At 40.2% G+C, this 20668-nt stretch overlaps 2 protein-coding genes across 2 annotated transcripts in view; both read right to left on the bottom strand.

Annotated features, from left to right (window-relative positions):
* Positions 1 to 107: 107 nt before the first annotated feature.
* Positions 108 to 1192, bottom strand: fabp10a (fatty acid binding protein 10a, liver basic). The gene is made up of 4 exons (XM_080472358.1): positions 1045 to 1192; positions 747 to 919; positions 348 to 437; positions 108 to 219 (listed from the first exon to the last, which is right to left on the bottom strand). Exons 1-4 carry the CDS (start codon positions 1109 to 1111, stop codon positions 169 to 171), a joined length of 381 nt encoding a protein of 126 aa, XP_080328484.1. The 5' UTR covers positions 1112 to 1192; the 3' UTR covers positions 108 to 168.
* A 671-nt stretch (positions 1193 to 1863) lies between these two features.
* Positions 1864 to 20668, bottom strand: part of myom3 (myomesin 3) — a 78411-nt gene continuing 59606 nt past the window's right edge. Inside the window, exons 19-37 of the mRNA XM_080471007.1 lie at positions 20246 to 20372; positions 18295 to 18476; positions 18045 to 18159; positions 17183 to 17339; positions 15731 to 15837; positions 15298 to 15342; positions 14249 to 14385; positions 11249 to 11393; positions 10168 to 10227; positions 8791 to 8858; positions 7378 to 7488; positions 6960 to 7047; positions 6443 to 6481; positions 6123 to 6228; positions 3796 to 3959; positions 3100 to 3136; positions 2872 to 2894; positions 2703 to 2758; positions 1864 to 2622 (exon numbers count right to left, since the gene is read on the bottom strand). Of these exons, the coding sequence (XP_080327133.1) occupies positions 2350 to 2622; positions 2703 to 2758; positions 2872 to 2894; positions 3100 to 3136; positions 3796 to 3959; positions 6123 to 6228; positions 6443 to 6481; positions 6960 to 7047; positions 7378 to 7488; positions 8791 to 8858; positions 10168 to 10227; positions 11249 to 11393; positions 14249 to 14385; positions 15298 to 15342; positions 15731 to 15837; positions 17183 to 17339; positions 18045 to 18159; positions 18295 to 18476; positions 20246 to 20372 (2040 nt within the window). The 3' untranslated portion in view covers positions 1864 to 2349. The remainder of the gene's footprint in view (positions 2623 to 2702; positions 2759 to 2871; positions 2895 to 3099; positions 3137 to 3795; positions 3960 to 6122; positions 6229 to 6442; positions 6482 to 6959; positions 7048 to 7377; positions 7489 to 8790; positions 8859 to 10167; positions 10228 to 11248; positions 11394 to 14248; positions 14386 to 15297; positions 15343 to 15730; positions 15838 to 17182; positions 17340 to 18044; positions 18160 to 18294; positions 18477 to 20245; positions 20373 to 20668) is intronic.

Raw genomic sequence — 20668 nt, 5'->3', positions numbered from 1 at the left:
CAAACAATCCCTGAATATTTCCATAAACTGCCTCTTTCCATAGACCTGTTTCATTCTTTAACATGACAACATTCATCCAGAGATACAGTCACAAAGAAAATATGTTTCAAACCACAGTTTGTTTATAGCAAGACTTTTATTTAAATAGATGTTTGTTTCATTGCCAGTTTACATCTTTTTGCTCCTCCTGATGAGAGTGGTGGAGCCCATGGTCAAAGTCTGAAAAGGGCCATGTATAAAAAAAAAGACAATATTTTATTAGAAAGTAGTGGATAGATGCATTATTATTCAAGGAAATAATCTCAAAATGAAATGAGTGAATTTTCATAGTGTCAAGGGCATCGTACCTCAACCATCTCTCCTCCCTTGAGCTCCTGGATGTGGGTGAACTTGCCAGTGTTGCAGACCAGTTTTCCTCCCTCCAGATTGACGATGCACTAAACGGAGTCGGAGGAAGAGAACGTATACATTATTCAACGAAGAGACAATTCTGAAAGAATTAAGCAAATACATACAAGAATCATACTTAGCATAAAACATTAGTGATGTAAGTATTACCAGTTATTATTACAAATGTTTTAAGCTGCTTTTATTACCCTTTTTCCTAATGCAAGGCCTTGGAAATGTCACAATACTTTTGTACATCAGTACCTCTGGGCAAATGTCTTGTCAGACATACATGGATAGAAAACAGCTCTGAAGTTTGTTGTTTTTTTGCCAAATAAAAAGTGAACGAGATCAGTAACCTTGAGCTTCTTGCCGTCCATGGTGTTGATATCAGCCTCCTTGCCAATAGTAAAGGTGTTGGTCACAGTCTTTCCGGGAGTCTTGGCCGTGATAACAAAATCTTTGCCGTTCTGCTTGATCTCAGTAACCGGCTTGATGTCCTTTGCCATCTTGATGACATCCTCGGGGAGATCTGTTGAGCAGACACAGTGTTTTCTTTAATAATTTGTGCACAGTTAAGACCGATAATATGATGGACACGCGGAGCTGCATGGCGCCGAAATGACTGTTGCTCCTTCTAATAAGGTTTCTTCTCACCCATGGCCCGGAGGAACGCCTCGTAGTTCTCCTGAGCGTAGACCTGCCATGTTCCACTGAAGTCCATGATTTCTCGAGGTGCGGTACTGTATCTCCTTGACCAAGGCGGCTGGAGGCTGTGGCAGCTGTGTGAAGCTCAACACAAGGTGGAGATCTGAACGTGCCCCCGCGCCCTCTTATACTCTGCAGCGCAGGGTTCCCAACACTTTGTCTAATGAGTAACACGCTACTCTGAAGTAATCACTGCTGTTTGAACAACCTGGAGTTCACTTACTCCTGTGCGGCCGAACATCAGCTTCCACCCAACATGAATATTGAATGGAATTTTTTGGGGGGGGATATGTTTTACATGTTCACTGATATAGAATATTTAAACTTTTGCATTTAATTATGGAGAAATGTGTTTATTTTCATGTGACATACATGTTATCATGCAGTTAAAAAAAACAACCCAAAAACGATTGTGATGAATGCAGGAGTGCTCACAGGTAGAAAACAGGACATGCAGCTTTAATTGAACTATTCACTGAGGTTTTAGGGAGCAACATTTAAAGATGAAAATGCAAAAGTAGGTATGCTTTATACATATCTTATGCACGCAAACTGATCTTCGTGCACGTCTGCAGCTTTTCCACCACGTCCCGTCTGACTTCACAGTGCAGCGGTAAGTTCAACGACACAGCGGACGATTTACTTTCAAAGTGAAAGACGTGAATACATATTGCAAAATCGCACCAATAGCAAGCTGTCCACCTGTTGCTTTTACACACCTTAAAGTTTGTTGTGTGAGTATTGTAGGTAAGAATGGCAAACTCCAGATAAATGGCTGGAAATGGCTTTTATTGGGTGCACACAAGCAACACATCAGGATGACTAAGAACTCAGACCACTGGATTTGTTGTTTTGTAACATGGAAGAACTTTGAGGAAAAAGTTGTAATTGTTGCTCACAATGCAAGGACCTCTTACGCTGCATCGAACAAAACACATGATATTGGTCAATTCCAATAAATTGTGGAAAAGTTCAGTTTTTAACAGGGAGGCCCCACTTTTAATCTGAAGAATAGAATAATTTCAGACTGGGCTGGCTTTAACAATATGTATGGGTTATGGACTTTCCTTATGTACTGCATTTTCACTGCTTGAGCAGCCTCAATATGTTTACATGATTCATCACATTCACACATAACCATGCATCAATATGTATTTTAATTATAGTAAAATTGCATTGTTGTTCGATTTATTTGATTGTAAATGCATTTCAATACTTTTCAACACTTACAATCTAAACTTTGAGCGTGAACTGCTAAAAACCCATCTGCACTGCATTCGCTGGAGGCTTGTCCCCGCGCCTGTAGACGCTCACGGTCACGTCAGCCGTGTCAGAGCCGTGCTGGTTGTGTACGAAGATGCTGTACTTTCCGGAGTCTTCCATCTTGACGTTGTTGATAGTGATGGCGCTGCACTTAGGCTCCTTGGTGATGGTGAACTGATCCTGGCTGAAGATCTCCTTGTCATTACGAAGCCAGCGTGAATCGGGGATCGGGTCGCCGTCAATGAAGCACGTCAGACACAGAGACTGAGAGGAGAGCAGGAAGCGTCACATGTCAGACACCAGAGCAGACCGGAGCGGCCACCGCTAAACAACACTGGTGTTACCTTGCCCTCCATGATGGCTACAACATCAGGAAGACCCTTAATCACCCTGCCTCGCTCTGAAACAAACAAACAAACAGACAGACAGACAAACAAAAAAAAAAATCAATCATGAGTTGCTGCTGACTTCTTCTGTAAGTCTTTACCACAAGCAGAAACATCTTTCACTCACTTTTCTCAGCAATGGCCAGTTGCCTGAGGGGAGGAAAACAGATGGTCAGATCAATGTGAGGCTTCAGACAGTGATAATCTGAGCTCAGACATTTCTCTGAGAATAGTTTTCAACGACAAATCCTGTGTAGGTCTTCTCGAAACTACTCGGCTCCCTCGGGGCGTCTCGGTGGTTTCTGTTAGTGACACAGCACGCCATGCCAGACGCTCAATCCGATGCAGCACTTACTTTAACCTCTGGTGCTCCCGCAAGGCATCATCAAAGGCTGTCGAGGTTTAGAATAATAATGATTAAACAGTAGGGGAAAAAAACAAACAAACCACAGTTTAATCGTAATTTTCTTTTAGAATGAATTCACAAGTTCATGCCAATAACTACAGATAACTGTGGGGGTTTGCTTATTTTCCTGAAGGATGTATAAAAGCTTGAGGCTGTCCACCATTATAAGGCTCCTAAAACTTGTAATTATGTCAAATTTCTAAAAAGAAAAAAAAAAAAAAATTGAAGTAATAAAATTAAATAAAAATTGAAAGGGGGTTAAGATTTTGGAATGAGATTATTTCAATGACACTACCTGCCTGGTCCGGTGACTGGGCAGTTAAACCTGGGGTGACCAGAGCAATGACCAGGCCAACACACTTTATCTCTGCCCTGGTATTACTGTTATATACTCTATTTTTGTCTTTTATGACCTTAGTTCTAGATTACTGATTTGGACTTCCCACAACTGCAAATAGAGAAAGTGTATTTTTTCCTAAATATACATCAGTTTGGTTCTTGGATTCTTTTTGAGGTAAGTTATCTGATTCTGTCAAACTTCTATTGATTATATTTGAATTGGGATTATTCACAGATTATTCAGGTTACAAAATGATTCACGTTAGAGATACAGCAGGTACTAATGACCTATGTCCTTATACACACCTTGTCCGGACAGGTCAAGGAACCGTTGGTGTTTCTCGCTGCCATCAAACATCTCCAGCATGTATTTGCCTTTGTCGTTCTCCGTTGGGTTTGCGATGTCAATCCAGACCTGCTGCGTGCTGCTTCCGGGCTTCGTCCTGGCTTCCTTCTCAATATTCTTCTCTCTTTGAGGGTGAACGAGCACAAAAATATGCATGAACTGTTACAGCATTTACAACTGGAGACGGACAGATAGATAACTTTTAGTTGTGCCACCGTCGTCAAAACTACCTCAAAACACAGTAATATTAGATGCAGCATAGCAATCTTGCCGTTACTGTCATAACAAAAAAAAAGCCTTTCTAAAGGAAGTCAAGATTAGAAAATGTACCTAGATGTGTCCAAAGACAATATTTTTGAATTTACATTTAAAATGTTGTGTTGTGTACACAATTATCAGGAGTTTATGCCAATATTAAAAACAATCTACTATTCGCAATATATATTTTCCATTAACAATTCTCTCTTGAAGAGGAATCAAAACCCTTATTCTAATTTTGTGGCGTATATATGATTAAGTAAGTGATTCTGATCGATGTGTTGATAATCGAATTTAGATACATGGCGTCGGAATAAGCCTCCCCCTGCTTTCTGTTATATATCATCGATTTATTGTAGAGTGTCAATACAGTCAATAATTTCGTATGAGGTTTTACAGTTTATAACAGAAAATATATTTTGAAATGCTCTACTTCAAAGCTCCAGCAGGTGGCTCTCCTGTATCAGTGTAAAATGTGACACTAACACAACACAAAAGCAACACCTGAACGAATTATTAAAAAAAAACAAAAAACAACATAGATAAAAAAAATTAAAATACACTGACATTGCTAACATGGTGTTTGATGCATATTGTCATTGTCATGATGTGTACATGATGTACGTTTAGTGTTTTCAAAGATCTTTGTAGTCTGATGATGGGAATCTCAATCATCCTCTAAATAGAATATGTATTAGTGAATTTCTTGCTACGTATTCAGGTGTAACCTTGTGGAATTGACTTGTCAATTTAGTTAACCCTATCACTTATTACGTAGGACAAAATACTCAGGTACTTCTTACTGTCAAAAACATATACAGTATATTGGAGTTGCAACTATCTTCTACGCAGTCTTATGTGCTTAGTTCAATTCTGACTGCTTTTTTAAAAATTTGTTTTCTTTGTTCGCTAATATATTTTAAATTTACATTAACGCCACTGTCTCACCAGGAAAGTACACTTCCCCTACAAGCACTGAGTGAATGTACAGTATTTGACAGATCAACCTTTGGGTGTCAAGATTTACTTCAGCTGAGCAAAGATGAAACCAAGCAGTAGTTTTTTTAAGAGGCAAAGATGAGAGATTAAAAGTTGGTGCCCTCCTTCAGTCTGTGAGGATTAAAACGCCTGACCTGAGTCCTGACCTGAGCAGATATATTAAAGAATCACAAAGATGTCTTATTGTCATCTATCATCAAGATGATTTAGAAAAGCTGATATATGCGATTGTCTTCAGTCGACTTCACTATCTTTGCACTGGTCTGTAAAACTCTGCATGGTTTTCTAAGCTCTTCTGTTATGAACCCGGCAGACCTCTCAGGTCATCTGGATCAAACCTGCTTTTTGTTCCCAGATTCACAACCCAACACGCAGAAGTCGCTTTAAGTTTTTAACGTTCCAACTATTCTGAGCAAACTCTCGAAATAGTGCAGGATGACTCCGAATTCTTGAAAACTAGGCTGAACACCTTTCTGCCTGCTGCTGTCTTTCAGTAAAGAAATTATTCATTTTAATGCTGCATTGCATCTTTAACACTTGTAATTTGTGGCATTTTTAAAAAATAGCTTTAATGTTCTTTGTTTTATTTCAATGTTTTTTGATCTATTTTCTATGTTACCTTGTATTTATCCCCCCATCTCAATGCTCCTGCCAATTGTACATCTTTGTTAAAAAAAAAAAAAGCACTTTAAATTGTGTTGTTTTCTGAATGGGGCTTTATGGCTGTTTAGCCTTGCATATCAGCTACATCCTTTTTTAAATCCTCACCTGACTTATGAAGTTGCACTTTGTTTTTACTTCTAGTAACCAATTTGACCAAAATGCAAATTGTCAAGCATAAAGGTTAAAAACAAAACCCTTGAGGCATATGACCATATCCAGTTGATTCTATTGTAAAAAAAAAACAACCCAAAACAAACTATAGATTTGCTTGTGTTTGCAGATTTTAAATTAAATTCACAGACTTCCTTCCAAACAGCAACTTCACATGGGTTCCCGGGTCAGAGAGGCGCTCTGCATGTGAACTCACTTGAAAAACCAGGCGGTCTTCAGGAAGCTTATATAGTATTTGAGTGAGCAGTAGAGCCTGAAACCTTCGGCGGTGCTCTGAATCCTCAGCGGCCCGGCTGACAGTGCTGCGGAAAGGCATGATTTTTTATTTTTTTGTTGAAATCTCAGTTTCCATCGCAAATATGTTTTTTTTTTAGTTTTTTTGTGGGAAAGCATAAAACACATTAATATTCAGAAACAAGACTCAACACAATTAACCATCGGAGCTTTTAGGTGCACACCAGATGTATAAAACAAATCAGAAGACGAAGAACATCACGGGCACTTTTAATAACTCACCGCACTGTTTACTCAGCTGCTGGAGAAGCTTTTCATACTCTGTGAATAAAAGAAACTATTCATTAGAGATCCAAATGTGTTTCCACTGATGTTGAAAGTCCATAAAAAAATAAAAAAATAAAAAATGTATGGAAGGAAAGAAAAACATTAAGCACATTAAATGCAGGGGTGTCGAACATGCAGCCTGGGGGCCAAAACAGGTCTGGCTAATGCGACGACCTTGCAGAGAGTATCGACAACACAGTTGTTTTTCCACTCCAATGTTGGAGCGGCGCCGTTTTAGTAAAATTGGAGTACATAACAAATCACTGAGACTCAAAACTGAACATGATTAAGGATCGGATTTCCTGGAATGAAAGTAAACAACTTAATAGTTATCAAAATAACAGTAAGTTCAGAGATCAAGCTGTATTTGGCCCATGGGCTACAATGAGTTTTACACCCCTGAGATACATTTTAAGGTGGAAGATTTGCATGGAGTGTATTATCTTTTAACAGAGAGGAGATCACGGCTCACCGTCATCCCGTAACACCAAGGTGCTGACGTCTTCTCCTCTCTTATCTGACACCACCGCCTTGTATGAGGATACGTCTTTCTTTGTAATCTGAAGTGAAATACATTCTTGGATTGAACTGAATCATATCCATAACACTTAATGCAATATTCAACATTTCTGAGGCAAGAGCTCAAATTGATTCTTCCATCTCCAGGCCTTTTCCTGAAGTTCACCTTAAACCGCACCGCAAGGTGACGCCTAGAGAGCATCTCAAAGTAACACCCGTCTGGAGTTAATCCCATAAACACCGACTGTCTGTCTGTCACTGCATTTATCTCCTTCTCACTCTCGACACTGGCTACGATTTACCAATGCCGAGTCACATTTAGCTAAGCTCTTATCGGAAAACGGGAGTGGGGCGGAATCGTTTTTGCGTACCTGCGGGATGGTGAGCATGCTGACCCCCGACGACTGATCATAAACAAACTGGCTCACCGCCGCGCCTTCCTTAAACCACTTGAGCGACGTGTCCTTGTTGGTGTTTGTCACCTGTGTGGAGAAATATACGCCAACGCTGTGAAAACAGTACGTTACTCGCCGTGACTGTCTGAAATCTTACCCAGGTTTATTCATCGTGAAATCACAAATAGCCAATCGACCGACCGTCCTGGATAGATCATATCCTATAAAGATAATAATCACGTATCGTATTTTATATCAATAGTGACTCTAATAGTAATCGATCAACACAGAAGAGATAGGAATAGGTTCATCATGGAAAACAAAAGGGCCCCTTAAAATAAAAAAAGGAGCTGTATGGCATGCTTTGGGCACACAAGTTTCAATTTAATTATCAATATGTTTCATTGACCTCTTGAGGGCCAGTCAGGGTTAGGGTTAGCCAGCTCAGTCCATATAGTCTGCAGGCTGTACAATACCAAGGTCTGCGTTACAGATTCAGCCTTTCTAACATTTCTACCGGATGAAAGTGTCAAATATATTTAAAAAAAAAGTCACTGATACGTGTGCCATGGTCAGGCTCTGAGTTCAACCAAAATTGGACACTTACTATAACCTTATTGAAGTTTTAAATATTCACCTAAGCTGTTAATATTTAGAGACTCAGAAGTGGTTGTCTGCTTTTTTTCTACCTCTGAAATATTGGATTTCAGACTGAATATGATGGGAAATAATCTCCAGGAGCTAGAAGGAAAGTTGCTGCTTATGAAAGGAAGTCATGTCTTCTTTTATTTTTTTGTGTCATATTTATATTGTCTGTATCAGTCTTATCTGATCAGCTATGGAGAGTTCACAATGGGACACCTTTACCACTGATATGTTGATTATTTAATGATGAATTCACTGCAGAACACAAAGACTCCATTTTTAATCACATAAAGGAAATATTACAATTATTGCAAATAGGAATTTCATTTTTACATTTTTTTTTGTCAAATCTTGTACTATTTTGATAATACTAGATAGTTTTAAAGAATACAACAATCCTCCACTAGAGGGAGATTGAAGCACTGCCGGTACAATTTGATAGGATTTAACTTTTAAAAGGAATTTTTTTCTGTTGTCCTTTTTTTAATGGGGAAGCATATATGTTTACTAGTAGATTTGTTCTGCTTGTGTCTTATATGAACTCTGAAATGACAAGAAAAGTAATATTTAATCTTGAAATGTCCAGTAGAAATAGAAGCACACGAAAACTCACAGAATTCATGGTTTTGTTAACGATATCAGTGCTGTCTTAATTTCTGATTTAATTTCAGCTGTTTTGTGCATCATTCATTTAAAAAATAGAAAGAATTGGCAATTGTTAAAAAAAAGAAAAAAAAAAAGTACCTTGCATTTCAGGATTACTTCACAATCCTTATTCACGCTCCATGACAAGAAATCCTGGAAATATGGTCCTGGGAAAACAAGACAAATTATAATCAAATGACCTGAAAGAACCAGCGATGACAGAGAAGCACATCCCAAGGTTTCCCTCTGTCTGTACTGTCTGTGATGAATGTAAGTGAGCTGACTCAGCTTATCTCTTCTAGTTTTGCCATAACCTGAGAGTCTCCTTGAAACTGTAATACTTATTGTAAACATTTAAGTCTTGGTGGTCTTCCTGCAGTCCTGGGTTTTGTTTCTTCTTGATTGTCTTTTCTGTTGGCACTTCAACACCCCTTGATATTTGGACCGATCGGAGCAATTAGGGCCACACTGAGTGAAAGGGAATCAGCTTCTCCTAGATACGTGAATAAATATCAACTACAGGTCTAAAGAAATGGTTAATATGATGAAGAAATCTGATGAATCCTTTCCAGTTTCAATCACTGGATAACATCTGTTAGAGCACAGTGATTTGCATCCGTCTATGAAGCACTCTGCCCCGAACTGAGGCCTCCAGTGACCTCTGATCCTGGATCCATAGACTCTGCCTCTGGCCTTCTGTTGACTGGTTAACATTTCCATGTTATAGGCAGTGACTTTCATAGATATGTACATATTTGAGAATTCACTTTTTTTTTTTTTTTTATCTTTTTCTTGGCTTTTTAAAAAACAAACAGTGAAAAACACTGTTCCCTTAAAAAAAAAAAAAGGGATGGCAGATGACAATGCAAACTGTCTGAAATAAACTGTAGAATGATTTCTAACATCGCCTACTCTTTTGTATTGTAATACCAGGGGCGCATAATGGACACAATGTGTTCTTTGAACTTTGAGTCTCACATGAACTTTAAATAGACGAGCTGTTTTGAGACAGACGGCTTGCACAAGCGGGCACTGGGTCATTGGCCGCTAACACACACACACACACACACACACACACACACACACACACACACACACACACACACACACACACACACACACACACACACACACACACACACACACACACACACACACACACACACACACACACACACACACACACACACCCTGGACTGATGACCAGTCCATCACAGTGCAAACACACCACTACACACACACACGGAGACACACACACACTGACATTCACACCTTCAGGCAATTTTGAGTTGAGGCACAAAATCTCCATCTTATTATGTCGAGATAAAAAAAAAAAAAAGTGTATTAAAAAAAGTAATTAATATGGTGATGACATAAATGTGTAGTTTCACAAATAAAGCCATCAATGACTACTGTGCTGTGGCTGAAGGCCCTGGTTGTCTTTGCAATACGTGATTGAAGATGAAGATTTCTTACCAGATTTTCGAATATGGTCACGCCGTTTTGCGTCGGCCAACGCCAGCGTCTCACGAAACACTGGCAGGGACAGACAAAAAGATATCCAACAAAGTATAAAATAAGCCCACACCCAGCAGCTAAATCACACAACTTATCAGGAGAGAGCTGATCGTAGTCAGATTTCTCAGGATATTCACATTTATGACGTAATACAAAAGTACAAAAATGAGTTGAAAACTTAAGTCTGATTAATTTGATTTGAACAGTTAGAATACTTTTTACTCATACAGCTAATGTGAAATCTGACGAAGTAGCAAATTTCTGGATGAAAGAGTACTTGAGTGAGGATAAAAAAGCATAACGTATATTACATATATGAGTCTCATATATTATGTTTTGCCCATTTATTCATATTATCTGAACAATGTGTATTAGAATGAACCATTTAACAACAAGAAACTCAATATGCTCATGTTAATCAAACACATTTCTGATATGTAAACTGAAAAACTACATAGTTGATTTTTTGGAGTGTTCTTGACTTTTCTTTTCATATTTTTCTTTTCAATATAAATACACTTTTATATACTGATTAGATTTTTTTTCGACACACATTTGATGTTTCTCTTCATGCATACAGTGTGTCTAAATCTAGTCTTTATATGGTTCAGTGTGCTTTGAAGTGGGACAAATAAAATAAAGGAAATTGATATTTGAGAAATAACAAAAAAAAGAAAATAATTCAATCAATGAGCCTCGTCTTCACGTGACCCTGTCACTTCACCATTTCCTCTTCTCAAACCACCTGAGATGGACACTGTCCACCACAGACTGGAAACACCCAACATGAGGTATGTAAGAAGCCATCAAAATATGTTTTTTTTTTGTCAAACTCATTCAATTTCTTAGGCTTGTGCACTTTCCAGCTTCCAACACATCAACTTTGAGGACAGAATGTTCACTAACAGTTACCACGATGAGCAGATTATCAGCAATATGAACTTCATGTGTCAGTGGTAATAATATTCTGGCTGATCAGTGCCGCATTGTTTGATAAGAGTTGTACGGCCACTTCCCAGCAGGTGCCCGAAGGACTCACTTTTGTCCACAAAGACCAAAGTGAATTGGTTCTTGGCGCGGCCGTCCTTCAGCTGAGCCGTGTACGAGCCCTCGTCCTCCGGAGTGAGCTGATCAAACAGGATCTCCACCAGACCTTTGGCCCTGTCGAAGTTGATTTTACGGCGCTGCAGGAGAGCAAATGAAACGTTGCAAGACAAACATTATACATGGGTCCATAACCAGACCGATCATCTGAGTTGATCGGTTGATGGGACGTCTGCGGTCCACTGTATATAAATAGACGCTCAAAAAGGAGAGAGGATATTAGAAATCGGCATGCAAAGTGTGTGAATGGAGCGTGCACAATGTAGATAAATTATTCCTCTTTCCACCGCACACAAACAAACAGACGCACAAAGGAAAGAGCCTTTGAGCTCATTTCCAAGGCTTTTATGTTCATCAAGATAAGTGTACGCTGTGCATGCTGATGGGCCTCGGCGGTGGAGGTGATTTGTGATGTATGGCGAGCCTAAGGGCCCTAATCAGCTAAATGGCTTTTGAATTCGCAAAACCTCAGCTGTGATCATTCAGACATAATGTGTAATCAGTACTGTTGTCGATGGGAACCCTGGTATCGGGAAATAATGGGATAAATGAAAATGAAACGCACGGCATGAACGCAAGCTGCTGAATGTAAAACAGTCGCGCGCCTCACGTACAGACCCAGACACGGGAAACGTGGCCGGCAGTGTTGTGAAAGCAGACCCTCTACTCTGTCTCTCCGTGGACACATCGCGCCTCACGGTTGGATGGGCTTGACAGCTGGGCTAAAGAAGTTTGTCCAAATTGACTCTACGCTCTTCGATGTTTGTATATTTTGACTTCATTTTGAGTCTTATGGTGCAAATCATCCTTTTAAAATGGTGCGTGAAATTTTGGGATTTTCACTGTTGTTACAACAGCAGCACATATTTTAACAGGTTTACCAGAGTAGTGAAATAACTTTGTTTCCATTGTTAACAGCCTTGGGTGTCACTAAGAAGTAAATCAGCTGTGAGGCTATTTTTTAGAAATTAGAGGATTGCCCATTTAAACAGAACTTAGAGCGCCACGAGAAGAAAGTGTCTTCATAGATTGTATACTATCAGTGTTCAAAAAAACACTGTAACACCACTATGTTTTGGCAGAAACTTCATCATCATGAAATTAGTATCACAGTTCCAATACTTTTCGCGTCAGTGGGATTATTGCTCTTTAATTCTGTCGTTTCTGGAAAGTGTTGAGGAGCCGCTTTCTCTCTCTGTCCTGCTGCCTGTCAGCCAAAGCTGATATCTTAACAGTTACTGTTTAACTAAACTCCTGTTTACTGGAGGAGGGGAAATGTATCTATCCTGGCCTAACTCAGTCCCCGTGACAGCAATGTGAAGGTGAAATCAACATGAGCCTGTGTTCAGAGGAGCTGAATCTTATCTTAGCATGTTTTTAGTTTATGTTATCTTTGCCGTTGTTCCCTTTTTGTCATTCATTCATAAATCTCTTTATTTCAACAACCGCTAACGTCCCAGGTTTAGAGCGTCTTCGTTTAACTGATGCAACAGAGGGATAATCTTCTGCAATGTGCACAACAAAGGTAGAGACATACTTTAAATTTTATTTCTTTGAAGGTACTTGTCCAAGGTGTCACTTGCTTCATTTGTACCTGCTCTAGGCTTCTAATCAAAAGTGACATGATGCGGGCTCCTTCTCCACCTTCACCCCCTTCGATCCGCCCATCGTCCTGACTTTGCGCAATCATCTCATCTCCCGCGGCGTTCTCCTGCCTTGAACACCTGCTCTTCATCCCCGCTGGCAGCCTCAATTTCCTGCCTTAGAGGGTGTTTATCGAAAAACGAATGGCTGTTATAGGTTGATAGCGACGTGCCATAAACACGCGTGCAGTTACACACTGACGTGTCGTATGGGGACTGTGACACTTTGACAGGGACAGATTTTGCCATGTTTCACACGTGAAAGCAGATAAATTCCTGACAAATATGATGTTTGAAATTGAAATGTTATTAATGTTCCAAGAGGTGCAGCCTCGTATGTAAGCTTCTGTTCAAAAGAAAACACAGACGACCGGTCAAGTTAACATTAAGGCATTTAACTTAGATTAATTGTGGGGGATCAGTGGTGGAATAGTTTGAGTCTGGGTTGTGTTTTCGGGCACGTTTACATGTTCACCTTGTGCATATGTGGGTTTTCTCCTTTGTCTTCCTACCACAGTCCAAAAACATGTGTTGGAGGTTAATTGGTGAGTCTCAAAATGTGAGTGTGTGTGACTGTGTGTGTTTGTCCTCTGATGGACCGGACCCCCTCATTGTGTGATCGGTCCTTCCATTTTCTCTTTTCATTCATCTTTCATGTTCATTCTGAATCGAAAATGTAAAATAATTGTCTCGGATGACATTCCCCTTCAAGCTGCATTATGGATAATATCTCTAGTTCAGGATGTGTTCTGCTTGTATTCACAGTCTCCTGGGAAAGGCGCCAGTGCCCATGATTTTAAGTTGTATGAAGGGAAATAGAAGATTGTAATAAATTCACAACTAGATAAAATGTACAAATCTCCCCCAAATATTTCAAGGATTATGTTAGTAAGAATGCATCGTGTGGGTTCTTTTATAGTGCCGGGCCTCATGTTGGAAAAACACAGGCTTGCCTCACCTTCAGTGTCCTCTACAGTCTGGGGGACATCATCATTAAAATTAACTGCTCACAACTCATGACGACACCGAGGCCATAACTCCCCCGTAGATGGTGCTTCGTTTTACAGCCACTAATTTCTCTGATGAAAACCTGAAGCGGACGATGTAAATTGTTGTGTTCGGCCCACGCAGAGCAACCTTGAAGAGGCCCGTTGGTGAATCGTGTTACTCAACACACTTTGCTGTATGGAAGTGGGACAGAGTGGTGGAAAAATCTTCTAATCGTGGCCGGGCTCCCGACCTCTCTGAGCTGGAGGAAAACCTGCGTGGGGGGGCGGGGGGGGTGTTCTTACCGGAGAGCTGGCAATCTCATGGTCGTTAAAAATGAGGCGGAGCTCGGCGTCGTCGCTCAGGCTCTCCGTCTGAAGCCACAGACGGACGCTGCCGGTTTCAGAAACCTCCACATGCCAGCCCGACTTCAACTCGATCACTGCCAAGGGGGGAAATCAAATGACATTAGCTGATTGTCTGAATGTTTTGTAGATTTTCTGGTTCAACGATGCTTCTTGGTAATACATTTCTCGTTCTGCTCGTGGGACAAGCAGCGGAGCTGGGAGTGAAAGTTGAGAGCACGATGAATCTGTTTCCAACACATTTAAAAGAGGAAAAACTGGCTCAGCCTTGAGTCGGTATTTTCTCAGCTGACCCCACACAGTATTTATTTGCAGATTTTGTTTGCAGATATTTTCTGTATTGTCCATCAAACATTGACTTTGTACCGCACTGTTATTCTCCTTATGTCAGGTTTAGATATATATCATGTAATGTAAATATATCCAATATGTTTAATAACTTCTGCTACCATCTTCATGGTACCATTATTCCTTCAGTGACTAGTAGAAAACCCTCTTTTGAATACTCTTGGTACTTGGATGTCAGTCATGGTGTTAATCTGAGTTGATTGCGTGTGAAATTTAGGATACAGGATACTATCAAATCAGGCCATTAATCTGCTTTGAACTCTTACTGAGTGTTGATTGATGCATTGGATGATTGAACTTTAAATAATAAAACAGGGTGGATGTATATACAGTGGTGTAGTGGTAAACACACCCGCCTTAAAACCCCAGGTTGAGTCTGAAGTGAGGGTTCTTTCTGTTCAGAGTTTGGATTTTCTGCCAGTTTAAAGTCTAAAAACATGCATGTGAGGTTAACTGGCGTCCCAAAATTGACAAAAGGTGACTTCGAAGTATAAAGGAGAACAATACTGTGAAAAATGTTCAAATCGAAGACAAATGACAGTAATTCCAAGGGTGATATCATCCTGAAAGAACATCTTTTTTTTAATTCTAAACTCTGAAGTTAATTACAATCTTTTTGCGACATATTCAGTTGTACTCACGCGGATTTCTGATTTGCCAGCTGAGCTCTTTAAGTCGTTCGAGGTCTGCAGAAAAAAAACAGAACGAAAAGTTAATTGTACTTTGACCAGGACGCACATATTGTCTAATAGTATCAGCCAGTAGAACAATGGCCAACGTAGTGTCAATTTTAAGTAGAAAAGTTGATTGAGAACTTGTGCTTTGCTGCACGAGTGACCTTTAGGAAGCAGCCGAGAGTGCGTTAATTATTTGCTTGAGGGAAAAACTTGATAACCCTTAAAATTAAAAGCTCTGAGCTGCATTTTTTTTTTCTGCTGCTGTCAGCTTCTTCAATAACAGAGACAACTGAGCGGAGCCGCTGTTTTCTTTTTTTTTTAAACGCTGGGTTTAAAATGAGACCAGGCATTTTTTCTGACATAAATCTTTCACACATATTTCGGCATCCCGGCTCACCTTCGGCAGTGAAATCGTAGCTGGACGACAGCTGGGGGTTGTCACTCATCTCCACAGTGTAGAGACCCAGATCTTCCTCGGAGGGGTCTGTGAAGGTGAGGACCGACCTGATGGACAAATTAACACGCAGACAGCTGCATGTAGAGAGATCTTTGTTTGCCCATCCATCCAGCAGCACGGAGAACAGGAGGTGTTGTTTTCTGCCGTCAGACTTTGTGTCCCAGTTAGTTTTTACAACATGTCCCAAGTAATTAGTATCTAAGCATTTTGACGCAACTTGTACATTCTAGACTAAATACAAACCTATATACTTTCCACTGGACAAATCATTTTCAACCTTACAAATAAAAAAAAAAAAAACACAGACACAAATTTGTGGTTCAGTTTAAAATTGTGGACAACTTCGAAGAACCGCTGATATTACTGTTTTATTCATTTTAACAGTTTGGGCTGTTTAGACAGTTTAAGCTTTTAATTAATTTATTCTTTTTTTTTTTTTTTTTTTTTTTTACTGTTTAAGCAGTTGTACTTTATTTTTGATTATCACATAACCATTGACCTGGATATTAGTGTTTATTGTCTCCATCACATGCAATCATGCTTCATATTATCTTTGGTGAATCACCATGTAATTTGTGTATAGTTTGTCTACTTTTTTTTTTTTAAACACTTTTTATTCATATAATTTGTCTACTTTTTTATACATTCATACATACAGTAGCCCCAGAATCCTGTTTAACGGAGAGCTACTGAAATTGGCAACACATATGTAACAAGCCGAGACAAACAAGAAACTCTCCGACAGCAATACCGAAAACTCAACAGGAAGTGGGATATTTGGAGGAAAATGTCAGATTTTGGTGATTTTTCCCACAGATTTACTAGTGTTCTAGAGCGAACTCTTCCCAGGGCGAAACTCCAGTCTACTTCAGCTTGGGCTCTTTTGATAGAAAAGGGGTTGGAGAGCTAAAGTTATCAAAATCGGTCGCGAAATCTTTAGGGTGTGGGTCGTGACCACGCCACGAAGTTTGGTGCCTTGCCATGAAATGGGAAGTGCAGTGCAAATTGGCGGAACGTGGTCAGATGGGCTTCAGATTTGACACGTTGCATCAGAGTCCAGCCCCGATCACAATCATATGATGACTCTCAGTCCTAACGCCATTTGAGGACGTGGCTCTGACAACTCTACATTAGTCACCTGTGCTGAAATAATGTGGGATGTGACACGTGCAGTTGACAGAATAACGGACCATTCTTTCACACTTCAAACAGCAAGACGCAATTTTTCTCAAAAGATATTCATCTGTGCAACCAAATTGCAAATAACATAAAAAAACTGAAACTTCAGGATAAACTGCTTTTTGTATCTCACTTGACCATTGTGTAGGAAACTAAACCTTTCCAAAATGTTCTGGTGCAATCAACAGTAACCATTTGAAGTCAAGCACTTACTTATTATCCGTTGCTGTTTCCTGTGCTCTCTCAGCATCAATGGGGTCTGTGTAGTTTTTGCCCCAAAGGAACTCGCTCTCGTCGTTCATCTCGGTCGCCTCGTAGCCCAGAAATATGAAGCCGTCGTCGTCCACACCGATCTCAATTTCTTTGGTGCCTGAGAAGAAATGTTTTCACTGTCAATTTTGACATGTTTTGCTGTGTTATTTCGCCTTTCACTGTACATGTTTTCAGGTATTTTATCTCAAACATTCACTATTTTGTATGCATTACTGTCACAACCCAGCATATAAAATATTTTAGGATCTAATAGTCGTGGCAATAAAATACTGGTGCTGAATTGATGTTCCTTGTATTTGAAAGGGGCATGAACAAGTGTTTAAAAGAAAAGTTTAACATTGTATTTTCCATCAGACTTCAGAAAAACCTGCATATGGAGATGAAGCTCACACAATCTGTGCCTTTCTTCAAAAACTTTTGGCAAAGTGTCTATGAGCAAGACACAGATCCCCAAATGGTTCCCAATAGCTTTTTGAGCTTATTGCAGTGAAGCTCTTGTGCAACGGTATACATGGGTGAATAGATGGATCATGCAAAGTGTGTTGAGACCCATTATTTACCCACACCTTGTATCCATTCAGATAATCCCATTAAAAATGTGGATTTATTTCAGATGACATTACTGAAGCACTTTATAAAATGCTGTTTTAAAAGGATGAGTGAAGTTAATGATCTTTTTGTGGAAATCTGCTCACTAACTTTGCTTTGCATATTGTTACTAAATGGATTGTATAAACTCAAATGGAAGAATGGAAGAATGGATCATGGTGGTATGAATGTGAGTCGATGATGGCCGACAGACCTGGCTGAGTCTGAACTGTGATGGGCACAGTGGGCAGAGAAGGACAACCGATGCCGGCCTCATTGACAGCCGCCACACGAAATCTGAAGGTCTGACCCGTCTCAAGACCCGACACCTGGAAGCGCATCAAATATTTACCGCTCTCGATCATTACTCATTCTGAATATTTAAACATTTAGTTCTACAGGGGGCATCGCTCGCTGCTCCGTTTAAACTCTGTAAACTGTAGGTTCCGTTCAGCTCTACTGACCTTGTAGCGTGTATCGGTGATTGGCTTGTCATTCAACGCAGTCCAATCATCTGATTGGTCTCCCTGGCTGACTTCCAGGAAGTAGCCAGTGACGGGGCCTTGTCCTTCATACAGCGGCGCCTCCCACAAGAGGACCAGGGAGTCGTCTCTCACCTCCCTGCTCTCCAGGTCATAGGGGCAGCCTGAAAGAGAGAGGCCAGCAAAGGTCACAGCTCCACTGAATAAATGAACAGAGCGAGGAGAGGTACATTTTGTGCCTGGAACACCAATAAATACAGATACAATTTGGAGCAAAGAGAGCTGGCATTAAACCGGCCGAACAGCACTGTCTTTGTAACCAAACAAAAACCACAATCATAAAGTCAAAACGACGACACTGCCTTTCCCTAATCAACCCCAACTGACTTGATGACGGCACGCGGCGGTTCATTTGCTAAATGATTTTCGGCCAATTTTAAATCATTAATGGCACTGAGAAAACCCAGTTCGCCGAGATTAACGAGCTGCACTTTTAAAGTGGCACATTGGAGAGATGCAAGCTCCACGTTGAATATTAATGGCATAAGAAGCTGATTATGAGCCGGGGCAGAAATGCCAGGTCGTACACTGAGCTCAACAAAAAGACTGAATGTGTGCAGCTCCGTTTGTAAGACTCATGGTAATAAAGGGCTTAATACCCTCCGAGGAAAGAGATAGCTTTTCCCCTCCACTATGTTCATTTAAAACCCTTTAATATTATGTTTTTTGGGGAGCGGTGCAGTGGTTAGAGCTGGAGGCTCCGGGATCAAACTTGCTGTCTGATGAGGCGTTTTTGAGTGGCATTGGTACTTCCTCCCTGTCTATACGCGTGTTTCCCTTCTACAATGCAAAGACTCGCTTGTCAGGTTCATCTGCGACTCTAAACACACATTACTGGGAATGTGTGGCTGTCTGTCAGATTATAGCCACTTAGCAACATTCGTCTGGATAAAGCAATTTACATCCTCATTTTTCATGTGGTCTTTTGGAAAAGGTATTTGGTAGCATGCCATGCAAGATGTTCAGGGTGCACATGGGACACATTCGAGTGGCAGAAGAAACTGTTTGAGAGGAGTGACAATACAAGATTTATTGTGAATATATCTCATTTAAATGAATCTATCCTATAGTACTGATAATTTCATTAATGTGGTTCTTGCCCGTTTCCAACTGGACAAAAGAATGCTTGTCATATACAAACAACACATAATGGATCCCACATACTAACCACTACAAGGTCATTATGGTAGATAATATATCAGCGACTGCATTTTCACTCAGCTGCTGGCCTCTGCTCTTACTCTGCACTTGAATGGAACAATATGCTAATTATTTTTCTTTTACTTTTGTGCAGTGAGATGAATATATTCACTTGTAATGCTGCTATTAAAGAAAAAAACACAATGGCTCTGAGTTGTTATGGCCCTTCAGTTGATGGACAGTGCCTTCCTACCTCCCTTGGCAAGCAAGGTCAATAAACAAATAGTAGAAACTGAGTGCAGGTCAGGAAGGTATTGATGGAGGCTTTGACTCCCACTGCCGTTATATAAATGCCGAAGTTGGGAATTTTGATTAAACCTCCACTCCGGAAAAAACTATATTGTAGTGGTTTGATTTTTAGTTGTGAACATTGAAACTTTTAATTTTATTAGATGCCAAAGTCAATTACTGGACTTTATTCAACTATATGTTTAATTCGATGCTTAAAGTTTAAACACAAGTGGCTTAAAATTGTGTGTTCTATACTCAAAGCAATATGTGTGTCTGTAATTTGTTATAGTGTACAGAGTATGCCCAAAATCATTTGAAAGCATCGTCTGTATAAATACAACACCTTTAAAGCAAGACAGTCTTCTAATTTCTTTGATGTGTATTTTTTTTGGTTAGTCATTTATTCATTTATTTATTTATTTTTTAATCATAAAGAAATCACCTGGCTCTGGCATTGTCCACTTCTCACACAGGAACTCCTCGCTGGGATCGGACGGCTTCCCCACGCCGACCGCATTGGCTGCAAACACGCGGAACTGGTAGAAAAGTCCACTTGTCAGGTTGGAGACCTACAGAAAAAAAACACCAAGCACGAAGAGTCAGAAATCCATTATACATTTGACTTCTGTATCACTTCAGGGTCGCTTCTGGCGGCTGCAGCTGGTTGGGTCTTTGAGAAAAGTCCGACCCACCAACTCCATGGCTGTTGATGACGCTGGTGGTTTTCTTTTCTGCCTAACCAGGCTCTTCACCCACATTCATCCATCTTCTACACTGCTGTGTCTGAGTCAGGGATGCTGGGGGCACTGGAGTGACCACGGCTTGAAGGATGGGACAGCATGGACAGGTCGCTGGTCCCCCACAG

The sequence above is a fragment of the Lipophrys pholis genome, assembly GCF_963383615.2.
Source record: "Lipophrys pholis genome assembly, chromosome: 9".
In the NCBI taxonomy this organism is placed as follows: domain Eukaryota; kingdom Metazoa; phylum Chordata; class Actinopteri; order Blenniiformes; family Blenniidae; genus Lipophrys; species Lipophrys pholis.
Note: the sequence above shows the minus strand (reverse complement) of the source record. Positions and strands in the feature narration are given on the sequence as shown.